The sequence below is a fragment of the Mus musculus genome, chromosome 8 (genome assembly GCF_000001635.26).
Source record: "Mus musculus strain C57BL/6J chromosome 8, GRCm38.p6 C57BL/6J".
NCBI classification, from domain to species: Eukaryota; Metazoa; Chordata; class Mammalia; order Rodentia; family Muridae; genus Mus; species Mus musculus.
In genome coordinates, this window is record NC_000074.6 from 77,203,427 (window position 1) to 77,218,781 (window position 15,355).

General features: G+C 42.9%; 1 protein-coding gene across 5 annotated transcripts in view; it reads left to right on the forward strand.

The window, feature by feature from the left end:
* The window catches only part of Nr3c2 (nuclear receptor subfamily 3, group C, member 2), a 346,930-nt gene that overhangs the window by 305,344 nt on the left and 26,231 nt on the right, over positions 1 to 15,355 (forward strand). For all 5 annotated transcript variants that reach the window (XM_006530577.4, XM_006530575.4, XM_006530576.4 and 2 more), the window contains 2 exons: positions 7,218 to 7,348; positions 14,002 to 14,159. In XM_006530577.4, coding sequence (XP_006530640.1) covers positions 7,218 to 7,348; positions 14,002 to 14,159 — 289 coding nt within the window. The remainder of the gene's footprint in view (positions 1 to 7,217; positions 7,349 to 14,001; positions 14,160 to 15,355) is intronic.

Consider the following 15,355-nt stretch of genomic DNA (forward strand, 5'->3'; position numbering starts at 1 on the left):
TTTCAGTCTACTGTTCAAGGCTGCCTTGGAGCTGTGCATTTACTTCTGGATTTTTAAAGTCAGGATACAGAGTTCCTTTTCTTTCCCAAAGGAGTCAAGTACAATCTCACTTGGTGATACCTGATCGTTTTGTTCAAAACAAGATGCAATCATTATATGAATAAAATGATATAATAGAATCTTTCTGCATAGGCAGGAGTTTTAATACCAGTATCATGCCAAAATATTGTCCTTGCTTCTACTTCTTTTGAAGCACTTTTCTGCACATGAAATCTAATTGTGCAAAATACTGTGGTGAACTTAAGCATGTTTGTAAGATGGCCAGCCTACTTCCATGAATTTTAAGCTATACTTAGTGCATCATCTTCCTCTTTTGCAAAGGGATTTGGAAGCCCACAAGTGCAGACATAATGCAGAATAAAGGATAAACAATGGATTCATTGGTTACAAAATCAGTTTCATGCTGGAGATGTCTGTGCAGTTGGATGATAGAGGACAGACCTGAAAGGTCTTCACGTGGGCCAAAGTGCCCGGGAAAGTAAAACATCAGAGTTTGAATAGTCGCTTTTTCACATCCAACATTCCTCATAAACATGCTGATAGTTCCTTACAAGTTGTAATGAGAGTTGGCAAGAAGTAGCTCAACTCTTGCGCACAGGAACTGTCCCTAAACACAGCCATGTGGACTGCAAGGCTCTTCAACAAAGAGTTAATGGGCTCAGTTCATACCCACGTGACAAAAACTACTTTCCTTAGGTGTATTGCCACACACACAAGCCCTCTCAGGTGCTTCCAGACAGGGTTGCATCTCTCCAACCTTTGCTCTGTGTGTGGATATTGTGCTAACACGTCTTAGTAACAGAAACACTTTGACATGAAGGTGTTTACTTCTCGTGTTCAGCACTAAGCAAGTCACTTCTACCTTGTGAACATCTGCCTTGTCTCTCCTCTTCCCCTGGTGTACTGGCCTATATATAGAAGTGATAATAATAAAATTGCTCTTTTCCTTGAAAATTCATTTCAAGGATTTGATGCTTTCTTGGCTTGCTTCAACCAAAATGAGTGCTGACTTCTCTAGAAATATTTTCTCTATTGCAATTATATTTTTAAAGAACTAACCTTCACATGGTACTTTATGCATTGGAAACTTCCGCATAGTTCTTTCCTATATCTATACAAGATTGGAATGAGTGGAGGTATTTGAGTGTTGCTAGTGCAAAGCCTGGGTCTCAGGAGTCACAGGACTGTGAGCCTCTGGATCTGTGTGGCAACTCCATGCAAAGCCAAAAGTGCTTGCTCCCCTGTGGAAAAGGAGGGGCAGGCCAGCAAAAGTGTGAGTGGCTTGGGGAGCTACCCAGTCAGTAAAGTGCTTGTCCCATAAACACCAGAACCCGAGGTTGAACCCCAGAACTCCCATTAAATAGCGAGGTGCAATGGTGGCTTATAATCCTCATGCTAGATAGGTAGTGATAGGATCCCTGGGATTAGTCAGCCAGGCTTAGTCTACTCAGGAAGCTAGCTAGTGAGAGACCTTGTCTCAAACACACAAGGTGGATGGTACCTTCCTCCTCAGGATATCATGCTAAGTTGTCCTCTAACCTCCACAGCAATGTAAAGTCTCTCTCTGTCTCTGTCTCTGTCTATGTCTGTCTGCCTCTCTCTCTCTCTCTCTCTCTCTCTCTCTCTCTCTCTCTCTCTCACACACACACACACACACACACACACACACACACACACACACACCATTCTACATATAAGGACACTTTCAGAAGTCAATGTCAAGTTCATATTTGTATCAAACACCATGAGCACACTTATTAGTCTCCTGAATACCTCCTCTCCCCACTTTTTGAAATCTTCATAAATGTCATATTTTATTTGGAAGCCACTTAATAATCATAAGTTACCAGTAGCCCGCCAGCTTCCTGTCACCATCATATGAAGATGTGTATGCCTTTGCTTCCTTGCTTTATACACTTCCTATTTTTTCTTTCTTTTCTTTCTTCTTCAGTCATGAACTACATACTAAGTGAAAGTTGATACTTATCTGATACTTAGATTCATTTTACTTTTTACTTTTAAAATGCTTTGTTACACATGGATCCTCTGTTTAAGAATCTCGTAAAAAATCAAATGGTGGAAATGAACTGGGCCATTTCTCCCTCATAGACACAGAAATTTTTGCACAAAAACAAAACAAAACAAAAAAGACCCTCTTAAATGCATAGGCAACCTCAAAAGGAGAAGCAAGCAGAACTGGAGATATAGCCTCCTTAGTTACAAGCTTTCCTTGTAAACACGTGGACATGTAGCCAATCCCCAGAACCCACATGAAAAGCCAGGTATGGTGGTGCACACATAGAAGCCCAGGGCCTGGGGAAAGGAGGAAGGTAGATCCATGAGAGTCATTGGCCAGTGAGCTTAGGCCAATAAGAGGCCAAGTTTCCAAGAACAAGATGGATGGAACCTGAGGAACATCAGCTGAGGTTTTCTGGTCACCATACTTCCACAGAGGCACTAGGGTGAGGGGGCAGATCTGTTTAACTTTGAGCTAAATCTCCAATTAGCCAACAGATGAGGGGGTACAGACATCTGCTTTACGGGGTGCATATTAGAACACAAACAGGAAAAAAAAGTTGTGATTCCAGCTGGATTGGGGCCTGGGATAGAGCCCCATGACTTGGCTATCAAGAACAATAAAACTCAGCAACTCTTTGACTAGCCCGGGGACATGGAAATGAAGCAGCATGAAATAAGGAAACAGGCCTCCATCACATCAAGTGGAATCCAAATTTAACTACATGTGTCCTAACAAAAGCACTGAAGCTGAGGAATAAGCAATAAAACTGGTCCAGAAGTAGCAAGGCACTTAGCACTCAATGGCAGTTCTCACTGTCAGGACTTCCCATAGAGCTCCTTCTACAAGCCAGTGCCATACAGGTTCACGGGGAAGACAATGCCGAAGCGTGTGCCAAATGTGCACCCTGACATCCTAAAAACGAGCTTGAAAATCAGAAAGAAACTATAAAAAGAAGCACGTTGAAATGTCTGGTGGCATTATAACCATAAGAGAAGAAATGCCTTATGGGAAGTCACAGATGCTTCTGAAAGAACTAAAGAGGAGGATATCTTCACTCCTTGACATGGCGAAAACCACCACTGAAATCCAAGCCCTAAGGCACAAGCAATATGATATGGACTTCATAGTACAAGTAACAAGAATAACAATAACACATCTTTGCTCCTGGACACAACAAATACTGCCACCAAAATTCAAGAACTATACACAGCAACATGAAATGAACTTAGTATAAGTAACAAGAAAATTAAAGAAATTAATTATTATTGATTTAATTATAAGATTAATTTTAAAAAGAGGTCATAAGTTTGACAGTGATTTGGGGTACACAATGGGTAGTTGGAGTGGGATAGAGGAGGCTGGAAATGATATACAGTACTTGTGCATGAAATTCTCAAAAATAATAAACAATGAATAAACTCTAGATATTAATGTGTGAGTTTAATAGACAAAGAAAAATATTTAGTTAGAAAATTGATGTGGGGAAAAAAATCACCTAGAAAGAAGATAGTAAGAAAAGGGTGTGAACAAAAGAGGAGTTAACTTAGAGGTGATGAGAAGGGCTAACATCCCACTAAGAGCTCAACGATGGGGCTGGAGCAAGGATGCTGTGTGGAGAGGTCTTAGCAAAGGTCATGGCAGAATTGAACAGATGCCTACACATCAGCAACAGCACTGTGCCTAACAGAAGTACAAACCAGTCAGTCCCTAGGCACATCACAGTGAAGGTGCAGGCATGGGTTAAGGAGAAAAACATAATGCTACCAAAGAAAATTCAAGACTATATGGGGCTCTTCCCAAAGCCAGGAAGGAGGCCCAGGCTTCATGGAATAGTAGACTTAAAGTTCTGGGAGAAATTACTTGTCAAGCTAGAAATCTGGAGCTTTGGAAAGCATCCAAGTAGTCAGGTTTTGACACATTGAGATGAGTTGAGACGAGGACTTCAGCTAAAAGAATCACTAAAACATGCTCTTTAATAAGTACGAAATGGAATGCAGAAGTGAGGCATAGTGAAGAGGAAGTACTGATATGCAAAGACCCTGCTACACCTGGACATACTGGTGGGGCCGGCCTGGAGCCACTTGGGGAAGGGCTTGCCTGGAGGTGTAAGGACTGGGATCCACCCTCGGTGCTGCAGAAGGCAGTAAGGTGATATTGAGAAACACACCAGTGAATCTAAGAGGAACAAAATGGTTTTGACTGTGACTGGAAAGCAGGATGGATCCAAGCCTGAAGACCATTATCATGGAGACCAGGAAGCTGTAGAAGAAAGATGATGTAGTGTCAACAGTTTCCTGTTTCTGGAAGAAATCTTCTAATTAACTCTAGGCTTTTAACTATGCAAGTTCTTCATTCAAAAATAACCATTAGAAGTGTGAAAGAAAGCATGTGCATTTTCTAAACGCAGTAGAGAGGCAGACACAGAGAGGAAGGCCGATTGATCCAGCTAAAGGAAGGAAAGCAAAGAGCAGAGAACAGAGAGTGAGGGGGCCAGTGTGGTGGTGGGAAAGTCCAAGCCTGCAGTTATCAAAATAAATAGAAGCAGATTAAACTGAGCTATTCAAGTGGCAAATACTTGGGAATGGATAATGGCAAAATTCGGAGATTCTCAGTTGTTGTTGTTTTTTTTTAATTTGGCTTTTTGATGATTAAATACATGTGGTGAATTTTAAACCAACAGAATAAAACAAAGCTGGAGAAAAGACATCAAGCAAGTCCTGACAAGAGAGGGAGAGAGGAAAAAGATCTGGGGTGGGGGCGGGGGAGAAGGCGGAATGAAAATAATGCAAACAAGTTAAAGAAGAAACTATTAAGAACAAAAGGGTGGGGGAGCTTGGCAGATGCCTGCTACTCTACTTATTTGGACGTTGAGGCAGGAGGATTGCTTGAACCCAGGAGGACCATGCAATTGTCAGTTTAGCTTAGCTGGCAGAATGCTTGCCTAGTTTCGACCCCGAGCACTATATAAACGAGGTGTGGTGGCAAATGCCTGTAATCCTACTGCTGTAACCCTTCTGGTAGAGGCAGGAGGATCGAAACTTCAAGCTCATCCCCAGCGTCATAACAAGTTTGAGGCCAGTCTGAGCTCCATGAACCTGACTAATAATGCTGCCTGTTATTATTTTTGAAAGTGTGACGTAATGATAGAAGGATTATAAATGAAATGGCATAGGTAAGGACATGAAGAGACAAATCGCCAAAGAAGAAATGGTCAGCAAACATTCGCAAAAACACATGGAGCTTTTGGTGATACTGGAATGTAAATAAAAGCAACTATGAGCTACCCTTGAACATGCGTTCATTAAATGGCAAAATATTTGGGACCAGGTAATTGGGAAGGTGTGGAGGAAGGGCTCTCCTGGGCCACACTGGTAGGAAGCTATGCTGGTAGATGAGAAGTTCGGTACCAAGCTCTGTCTTGTGGAAGCACACAAAGGTGCTCTCTGATTGTCCTTTGTAACAGCCATAAAAAGTTAAGAATCCATGTGCCCTCCCACCATTAAACATTATAACAGGGGCTGGAAAGAGAGCTCAGTGGTTAAGAACCTGTACTGATCCTGCAGAACAGCCGGGTTTAGTTCCCCAGCATCTACATCAGGCAGCTCACGCCTGTCTATAGCCCTCCTCTAAGAGATATGACACGCTCTGGCTTCCACAGCCACTGCACTCATGTACACACACACACGTGCACACACATGTTTTCTAAAACAACATGCACATGTTGTTTTAGAAAATTGTTATAAATTGTGAGGTTATTCACAAAGCTTGAAGCAGCTAGAGTGACTTCACTTAGTGTTCCCACTACTAAAATAGACACCTTTCATACTTACATGTTGAGTGGAAATTAGTTACTGAGGGATGTTATCTCTAGTGTCAAATCTCAGTATGAAAATTCAGGAGTGTGTCATTTTACACACGCACAGTTAACACACACATTTGAGAACAAAGGTTAGTCCATCAAGCTTGTTGTTCCTATCTTAGATGAGAAAGAGCCAGGTCAGACCCAGCAGGAAGAGACTAGGCCTCAACTGTGTCATAATGAAACTGTTTAAAAATCGAAAGTAAGTATTTAAAAGGTCTTAGCATTTGTTAATGCTTCATTCTTGGTAGTAGATCTACAAGCTTCTACTGTTACTATATGCATGCATGTGTGTGTGTGCGTGTGCAGGTAGATATTGTCTTAACATAGCTTCTAGCTTATGACAGGAGAAGGAAGATACTGTTACTATCCAGAGCCACGTTTGCCCCATTTCCCTGAGGGTTCCTCACCTCTTAGAAGAGGCTTGGCACCTGAGCAGAGCTCAGGGGGCATCCTGGGAGGGGACTGCATCGCAGGTGCTCACCTGTCTTGATACACCTGGAGAAATGCACCAGCCTTGTGGCCCGTCCTGTCCCTTTGACTTGGCAACTCTTTTCGTGTTTCACCAGTCATCTCTTGCTACATTTTCAAAGCCTCCCAACAGGCACTTTTTTCCTGAAAAACCATCTAAAAACAATATGATGCCTTGTTTATCCCTCAAGAAAAAAGAAAAGAAAGACCACTTCGTTGTATGTATGTATGTATTTATATGGAAACATTTGGGTGGTGGAATGAAGGGATAGGTTGGCTGTGTGAATGAAAACATTTTTGTATATGGTGACATTGCTGTCTTGATTAGAGCCAATTCTACTTCTTGTTCTTACCTTTCTAGTTTGCCTTTAATTCCCTGTAACAAGTATATTGGTGAAGTCAGTACCAGACCTACTTCATGACCTCTGTAGGAGAGGCCATGTAGAAATAGGCTTAGTCGTGACCACCTTCTGTTCACTGCAGTCAACCCAGTCCTTTCCAGTCAGTCTGTCACACCGGCAACCAGCAAGGCTTGAGCTTCACCCCACATCACCACAGCTGCTCTGGTTTGTGGGTGATCTCATCACAGCATCATCATGTTCTCACAGGGAGTTCGTGGGGCTTTAGAAACCATTGACTTACAGTTACTCAGAAAGGCATCTGACTTGTCTCTAAATTGCACATCTGCTTCATGTTGAAGCCACAGGGGGAACTGGCTCAGGGCTCTTGGTGAGCTGCCCGGGCTGCCAGGCTGGATGTGACGGTGACCCATCTTCTCAGATGTATGTGGCTGCTTTTCCTTTGCAGAGAGAAGATGCATCAGTCTGCCATGTATGAGCTGTGCCAGGGGATGCGGCAGATCAGCCTTCAGTTCGTGCGGCTTCAGCTGACCTTTGAGGAGTACTCCATAATGAAGGTTTTGCTGCTACTGAGCACAGGTATGCTGATACCCACGCTGGCACTCTTTCTACATTGTCAGATCATCTTCCCTGCATGAGAGTGGCCATTTATGATGCTCAGCTACTTAGTACCCACTCTCTGAAAAGAAATGCATGCATATGTGGAAGAGATGAAAGGAGAGTTTTTGGCCTTGCATGAACTAAATTCCTTGCTGATGATAAAACTGGATGTATTAAACAGTGAAGACCTTCATGCCTACCTACCCTCACTCAACCACTAAGCATTTGTTAAGTGTCTGGTTGTGCATATGTGGTACAATCACTTGGCCTTAGTCTGTGGGGAGCGTGTCTTATCCTGCAAGACAAGTTCAAAGATAACTTGAATACATTGAGAGACATGGTGATTTACTAAGATTAGAGGTGAGGAGGTCTGCTGGTGGCTCAAGAGAAGGACACTTCAGTTCTGTAGATGAAAGGATAGCATATAACCTGGCTGGAACGCAGGGGCTTTGAAGGGTTCCAGACTGGATCCAAGGGGAGCACATGGATTGTCTCTTTGCGTCATTCCTTTTGGCAGCGTGAGTGAACGTGTATAGGGTGGGAATGAGGCCTTAAGTAAGATGCTTAATCACTAATGTTAATTTTAAATATTTTATGCATGCATTCAGTAAATCTCCGAGATGCATCTGATCCTGTTGCACTGGGAGTCAGGGAGAATAAGGAGGGAATGTTGATTGCACCAGATTAGTCGATGCCCAGTGGAGAAGTCTAAAGCCTAGCAAACACTTCTGAGCAGAGGGTGGCAGGGTCAGTGCTGTGTTTGCAGCTATGAAAACTTACCATGGGCAACTGAATTGAAGGGAAAGATGGAGGAACAGCAGGTGAGTGGCAGATCCCGTGAGACACAGCGACAGTCACAGAAGGAGCAGAGCAAGGCTGTCCATTCAGCACGGTGGCAGAGTTGGTCTCAGTAACTGCCCAGATGGAAGAGGAAAATAGATCAAAATAAACCAGACATAATGAAGTCAAGGATAAACCAGGAGACAACGACCAATGGAGGAGATGCCACGTGTCAGAATGCCACAGCGAGGGCAAGCTTTAAGAGGACTTTGTGGACTGTAAATTCTTTTATACCAACTCTGTGTCCAGAGGATGGAGAAATTTTGAGACTGAAAATCAGTAGTCAGGTTTGAAACATAAATGCTTATTTATTACTATTCCTAGTTGATACTCAAATGGTAAATAGAATTGCTGTCCATGTTAGAATTTTTTATAATATCTGACTTTATTAGAACAAAACTATAGAGTAAAATTAAGACTAAATTTGAGGAGGTGCTTAGTCCTGCTGGGATTAGTTGTCCCAGGGTGGGGTGGTTCCCAAGGGAGGCTTCCCGTCCTCTGAGGAGGGGGAGGGGAGGCATTAATGGGGGAGGGATTTGCAAAGGCAGGACTGGGAAGGAAGAAGAGGGGGCTGTGATTGGAATTTAATATGAATAAAAAAGTTACTTAAAAAAGGACTAAAATTGAACATAAACCAATTATTGCAAATCAGAGACAAATTCCTTCTACACATTGTACGTTCACTTTATTTTTACTTAGTAAATTTTAATTAAAATATAATTGCTTTATGTCCTTCCTTCTCGTTAGTCCCTCCAGACTCTCCCATGTTTTCTCCCTTCACCCCAGTTTCCCTTTCAGACTGATGGCCTCTTTTTCTTTAATTATTATTGTTACATATGCATATAGATACACAAATACTTAAATAAAACCTGGTAGTCCGTGTTTGTTGTTTGTGTATATATGGTTTAGGGGCTGGCTACTTGGTTCTGGATAACCATTCAGGGGTTCATCCTGGGGAGAGGCTGGCTGTCCCGCTCTTTCTATGGCCACTAGCTTTCTGTAATCCTTTGTCTAGGTATGGGACTCTGAAATTTCTCCCCTTCTGCAGTGGCATGTTGTCTCTTGATTCTTTGTTTGTTCGGATCATTTTTAGACAGTCATTCTAGATTCTACAATCCCACAGCAGATCACTGGCCCTCTATGACAAAGTATCCGTCACAACTTGAGGAAAGGTTGGCTTTGGCTCACTGTGTCAAACATCCCAGTCAATGGTTGTTGGCCCCATGTGTTCAGGGTAACAGCAACGTATGACAGGGGAGCTTTTTTGTAGCAGACAGAAAACAGAGGAAAGGACAGGAAGGGTGCCAACCCCCATTGACTTACTTCCTCTAGTTAGGCCCACCTCCTCAAGTTTTCAAGAAGTTCCAAAACGGCACCCCCAGCTAGGGAATGTGTATAAACACAGGCCTGCAGGGGCACAGTCAGGTCCCAGGCCATGGCCTGCATAAAGAACAAAGAGCAAATGGACTCTTGTTAAAGCCACAGCCATGGCACAAGGAAAAGTGACAGGGTGTCACAGAGGTCAGGAACAGAGTGTGGCCAGGAGGTCCCAGGATGAATGTGACTAGTGGACTGGCTTGGACAGAGAAAGTTCAAAAACAGTGAAGAGAACTGGAATTGACCATCGGGCACATGGGAAACTTTCCTGGGCTCTCTGATCAAGTTTGAGGGGAAAATACAGGGAACAGAGGGAGAGACAGGAAGGAGACCAATCCCTCTGACTGACAAAAATGCCTTGGCAAAAGTATTGGGTGCTTGGTTCTCAAACAGCCACGTGAGAACTTTCAAATAGAGAAGAAAGAATCTGAAGAAGCTCACCAGGGATAAAGAGGACACCCGGGATGGTGACATGGGACATTTATAGGGAAGCAAACGCTGAGGCAATTGTATCAGTCTCTGAGGAAATTGAGAGGTTCTGGATATCAAGAGACAGCAAGGGGTTGTTATGAGTAGCAGAGAGGAAAGAGAATAGGATGATGCTTATGAAGAGGAAGGTGTGTGGTCCACACCCAGCCTCACTTGGGCTTCCTAAAGGACTGTGGATGAGAGAGCATCATCCTAAGGACAGCAGCCAGGAGAACTGGGTAGCTCAGAGTAGAGCAGACACTCAGAGGTAAAGTTCCCAGCTAGTTCTGAGAAGCTAGCCTGAACCAGGAGACCAGAGTCGAGGTCTGTGGATGACAGTGTGGCCTCATGAATGCAGAGCCTCACAGTTTGGCGTGTCTTCCATGCGTTGTCTAATTTAACACCCAGAGCACCCCTTTTGAGTGTAAGAGACCCATTTGAAAGCAGACCAAAGGAACATTGTATTTGTCAGTGTCCTGCTTGAGTCCTAGGCATTAGCAGAAGCCTGGGACTCAGGGCTTCAGCTTCTCCAAAGGCAATGCCTGTCTGCTTTCCTGGAGAGCCACTCACTGGCTGCTGCTGAGGTACAGGACAGGAAGCAGGAGGCTGGTGAGGATGGGGCAGGATAGTGGGCTCCCGAGCATGGGGCAAACCTAGCAGGAGGGGCCACTCTGCAGCTGTGTTTATTTTGGAAAGTACTCTTAGCCTCTTGCTTTATTTTCAGTGAATCTGATGACCAGGGCAGGGTGCAGGCCTCCCAGGTTACCACAGACCAGCCATCCCTTGGTAATTGCACCCAGCATATCTCTTGCACAGGATGAGTGGGAAGAAGCCAGCCCTTCCACACAATCCTAATTTGTCCTCCCCAGAGTGTAACTCTGTAAAGCATTATCCTTCAATTTAGTAGACGTGACTTTATTTCACCGGGAAACCATGCTAAATGCTATTCTTGTTTAGAAAAAAATATTCCCTTAAACCATCAGATGGAAGGCAGACTTTAAGGGAAATGGTTCTGCTAATGTCCATCTCTAACTCTGCAAATTTGACTACTTAGGCTTAGCTTGTGCCTTATTCTGTTTATATCCATTTACCCCTTCTGCCTCTAACAGCCTCTGATGTCATTTTTAAACTACCTGCATGAATGTATTAGCTTCTGACTTAGTACTTTCAATTCTGAAAAAGCAAAATTAAAAGGCGGGAGTGCCCGAGGAGTGTGGGATCACAGAAGCTGTGGGCTTTGGGCAGCTTGCTTTGCTCCTCCGGGATGGACTTCATGAAGCCAGCTCCTAGGCGTGTTACGTTTCATAATGGATGGCCAGCCTCTGACGACTTAGCAACGATGGCACAAGAACTCTACATCCTCTGCTTAGAGAGGAAAGCAGACTCACTTCAACTCTACGACTCTCTGCTCCTCTCCAACATGTAGGCTCTGGAACTGTTCCAACAGGCCTGCTGCACTTAATAAGTAAATTCAGAAATTCTGGGCAGACATCCAAAATTCAAGGATTTGCTTAAGTTCCCTTTAGTTGTTGATTTGTTTCATCTTCTTAAAAAAAAGTTGGCTGAGAAATTGAGATGCTATACCTCAATATATATATATTTACAGCTAGAGAATGTAAGTGTTAATATTATGATATACCTCAGTATATGTATTTATAGCAAGAAAATGTAAGTGTTAGTATTTCAACATGAGATGATCTGACCTTGATTCTTTGACAATGCAGCTACCAGAATGCACCAGAAATATGGTGATCTTTGGTTAATCTAGTTGATATACGCAAATAATATCACCATACTGAGCGGCACACTGTCCTTGGGTGGGAGATGATATTTTTCGTGTACGGAGAGCACCATCACATAAGTATTCATTGAAAAAGACTTGGGTTGAATGGCTTTGGTATGGGCAGCATTGCTGGGTCTTGGCAAGCTTTCAGCTTCCTCTGAAAGATTCAAGTTAAAATGCCGGTAGTTCGTGGATTTAGAGTCACTGGCAACTTACCAGTTATTACCATCTTTCTTTAGTTTTTTTTAAACTTTTAAGAAGAAACTATTTCTTAAACTACCATTCTTAAAAAAATGGCTGAGCAATTAAGAGCAAGTGTTCTTTCAGAAGACTCAGATTTGGCTCCCAGCATCCATGTAGTGGATCACAACCATTGGAAATTCTGATTCTTGGGATCTCATGCCTTCTTTTGACCTCTGTGGGCACCAGGCACAAATATGACATGCATACATACGTGCAGGGAATAACATTCAGACATAAAATAAATAAACCTTTGAAAAAAACAGTTTCTCATACAATGGTGCCATTTAACTCTTAACATTAAAGTCAGACATTTAAAGTCACACCTGTGATTTAGCAAGCCTTGGGAATGTGCGTGGTAACTCCTCGTGATTTGCTTTCCTACAGAAACAGATGTAAGGGATCTATACGTTAACAGCCTCAGTAGTTTCACTCATAGGTGATGGCTAGCACCACGATGGAGGCTGATTTGTCACATGATTCATTCACCTCCTTATTTGTGGAAACAAGATTAATTTGAAGACAGTGGTATACCTGGCTTCCTGGGGCTACACAAGCTATACACAGAACTCTTTTGTAATTACTGTAAAGTGCTAATGATCCAAGACATCACCATTTATGCCATCTACAAAATAGGGGAGCTTTAACAAAGCAGTAAGAACATAAGAGTTCTTATATTAGAAGCTCACAGTGTTACTATCACAGGATGTATCTTCATGAGGTCTTTAACTCCGAAAACCTTAGTTCTAGGTAATGGTACTGTTCATAGTTTTAAAGTCTATGTATTGACACTTATCCACCACACTGGAAAACAAGCAGGAAGCTGAATTTCAAAGAGGCATCTTTAATGGCAATGCCCCTGATGACTCTCTTTTCACCCTCTGTAATCTGTCCTGCCAGGTGGCTCCTCTCAACAGAGCATGGAGTTGGGCATGGGAGCCATGTCCGCACAATGCTGTGAACCCCAAAGTTTTCCCTATTGGGTGCGGTCTGGCTAGGGAACCCAGGGTGTTGTGCACATTAGACAAGCCACTGAGCTACATACTCAGCTCCTTAAATAGTCTTTGTAAGTGAACATTTTGTTTCAATGTAAAACCTATCCACTTAAAAATGAAACAAAACAAACAAATAAACAAACAAGAAATATGATCTTTCATTTTTTACTTCATCAAAGTTAAAAGTGAACATTAGCTCTCATTGGAGCCCAGACTGTTGATGCTGGCCCTGCATACGGGCAAACCAATACATGCTTCTATGTGATGCCTGTATAGTCAGGGGATCCTAGGCAGTCATAGAAAATATGTATTCATCATTGTCCAGGTGGTATGTGGCCAATTCCCCATGGTGTCAGCAATTAAACCTGAATTTGAAAATGCTGCCATCTATGACCAGCCTCAGCTTAGATTGTCCCGTGATACTGAAAGGTGTTCTCCTGCCCCTGAGCTAAGGTAAGCTAGGATTCAGAAGACACTCTGAGGACAGTCCATGTGCCATGTGGAACATGGTGTCTAGAAGGTAGATGCTGAAAGTGGGTTTATTTTACACTCCATAGTAATGATTCTACTTACACTCCAGTTTCCTCACCTATAAAGGATAATAGAGAGATATGTAATAATATCAGTGCCAGAACAAAAGGAGCTAACATATGTGAAGTAATAATAATAACTCATGTCTAGTAGTTATCATTCTCTGTGCATGTGTGTGTGTGTGTGTGTGTGTGTGTGTGAGAGAGAGAGAGAGAGAGAGAGAGAGAGAGAGAGAGAGAGAGAATGTTTACCATATCTATTCATAATTACAATTAACTAAGACGTAGTCCAGCCTTATAATCAGTATGTGAGTTTAAAATATTTGAGGCTATGGAACTGCAAAGATGATAAAGCTGTGTTCTTCACATGTGGATTTATGTTTGTCTTCCTTAACACAGTTCCAAAAGATGGCCTCAAGAGCCAGGCTGCGTTTGAGGAGATGAGGACAAATTACATCAAAGAACTGAGGAAAATGGTCACCAAGTGTCCCAACAGTTCTGGACAGAGTTGGCAGAGGTTCTACCAACTGACGAAGCTTCTAGACTCCATGCATGATGTAAGTAGAGCCCTTGATCTCCACGAAGTCAACGTGCAGTGACTACATATGTATGTGTTCACACATATACAACAAGCACCCACATGCACATATGCCTGTGCACACACACACAAACACACACACAAGACTTGACACAACAAAGTTGGACAACTGGCTTCACGTGGCTGTGGAAAGAATGGAAGCATCCATGCAGAGGGAGAGTGCAAGGGTTAAAAACCAGTTACAGGGCCCTTCTTTGTCTAGCCTTGGGAGAGAGCCTGTGTACAGAGAGGGGATGGCTCTGTGCCCTGGACCAGGGAAGGCTCTCAGATTTGCTACAGGTGTCAGATAGAGTTTCACATTTTTGTTTGCAATTTAGGAAATGTTTGGTTCATAAAAATGTTTGCTTTAACATTGCATAAATAGTGTCCATCTTCCACAACTATTAATCTAACAACCCAATCTTTCAAAAACATTATTAGTGGTTCAGAGCCAGCTTGGATCATCTCAGTCTTTGCCAAACGTTGAATCCTATATTCATTCGTCTTCATAGGAGGCATCTCTCATGTTCTGGGTAAATACAGAAAGTAGATTCTGGGCTTGTTTCTAGTTTCATCAATCAAAGATCTAGCTGAAGTGTTGGTTAGCAGCTTTTACAGAATACTAAGCAGGCAGCTCTCCCGTTCCTTGTGTCGCTTTTCCGGCAGCATTTCCAGCTCTTGCTCAAAGAGTGCTCTAGACAGCCGTGCTCAATGGATTCTTCATATTTGAGAAATTTTCCACACTTTCATTTGGAGAATTCATTGTCCAGGTTTGGCTTGTAGGGTTTGAATGATAGATTTCTCTACTCTGAGAAGGAAAATGCTGACAGTCTCAGTGGCCAAGATTATAGCAATAGTCGTGTAGAAGCAGAAGTCAGTTTCTGGCCCTGCAGTGTTCTTTCCTCTGGGCTGTTGGCCCAGGAACTCAGGTCACTTTCTAGTGCTTTGTATGGGGATTGCTGCTTTCTCTGAACTTTCCCAAAAACAAAAGGCAAGCTCCTCTTCAGGTGAGCTCAGAGATGAGTAGATGTGGCATTATAGTGTGATTGGAAACATCTTAGAAGTGTAAGGTGATGGTTGGCAAGGCTCATGCCTTACCCTGAAAAACAACACAGGGGGTTTAGAACAACTCTCCCGTGTTCAGTGTTATTTTGGCTTATTATCTGCAAGAGGTCA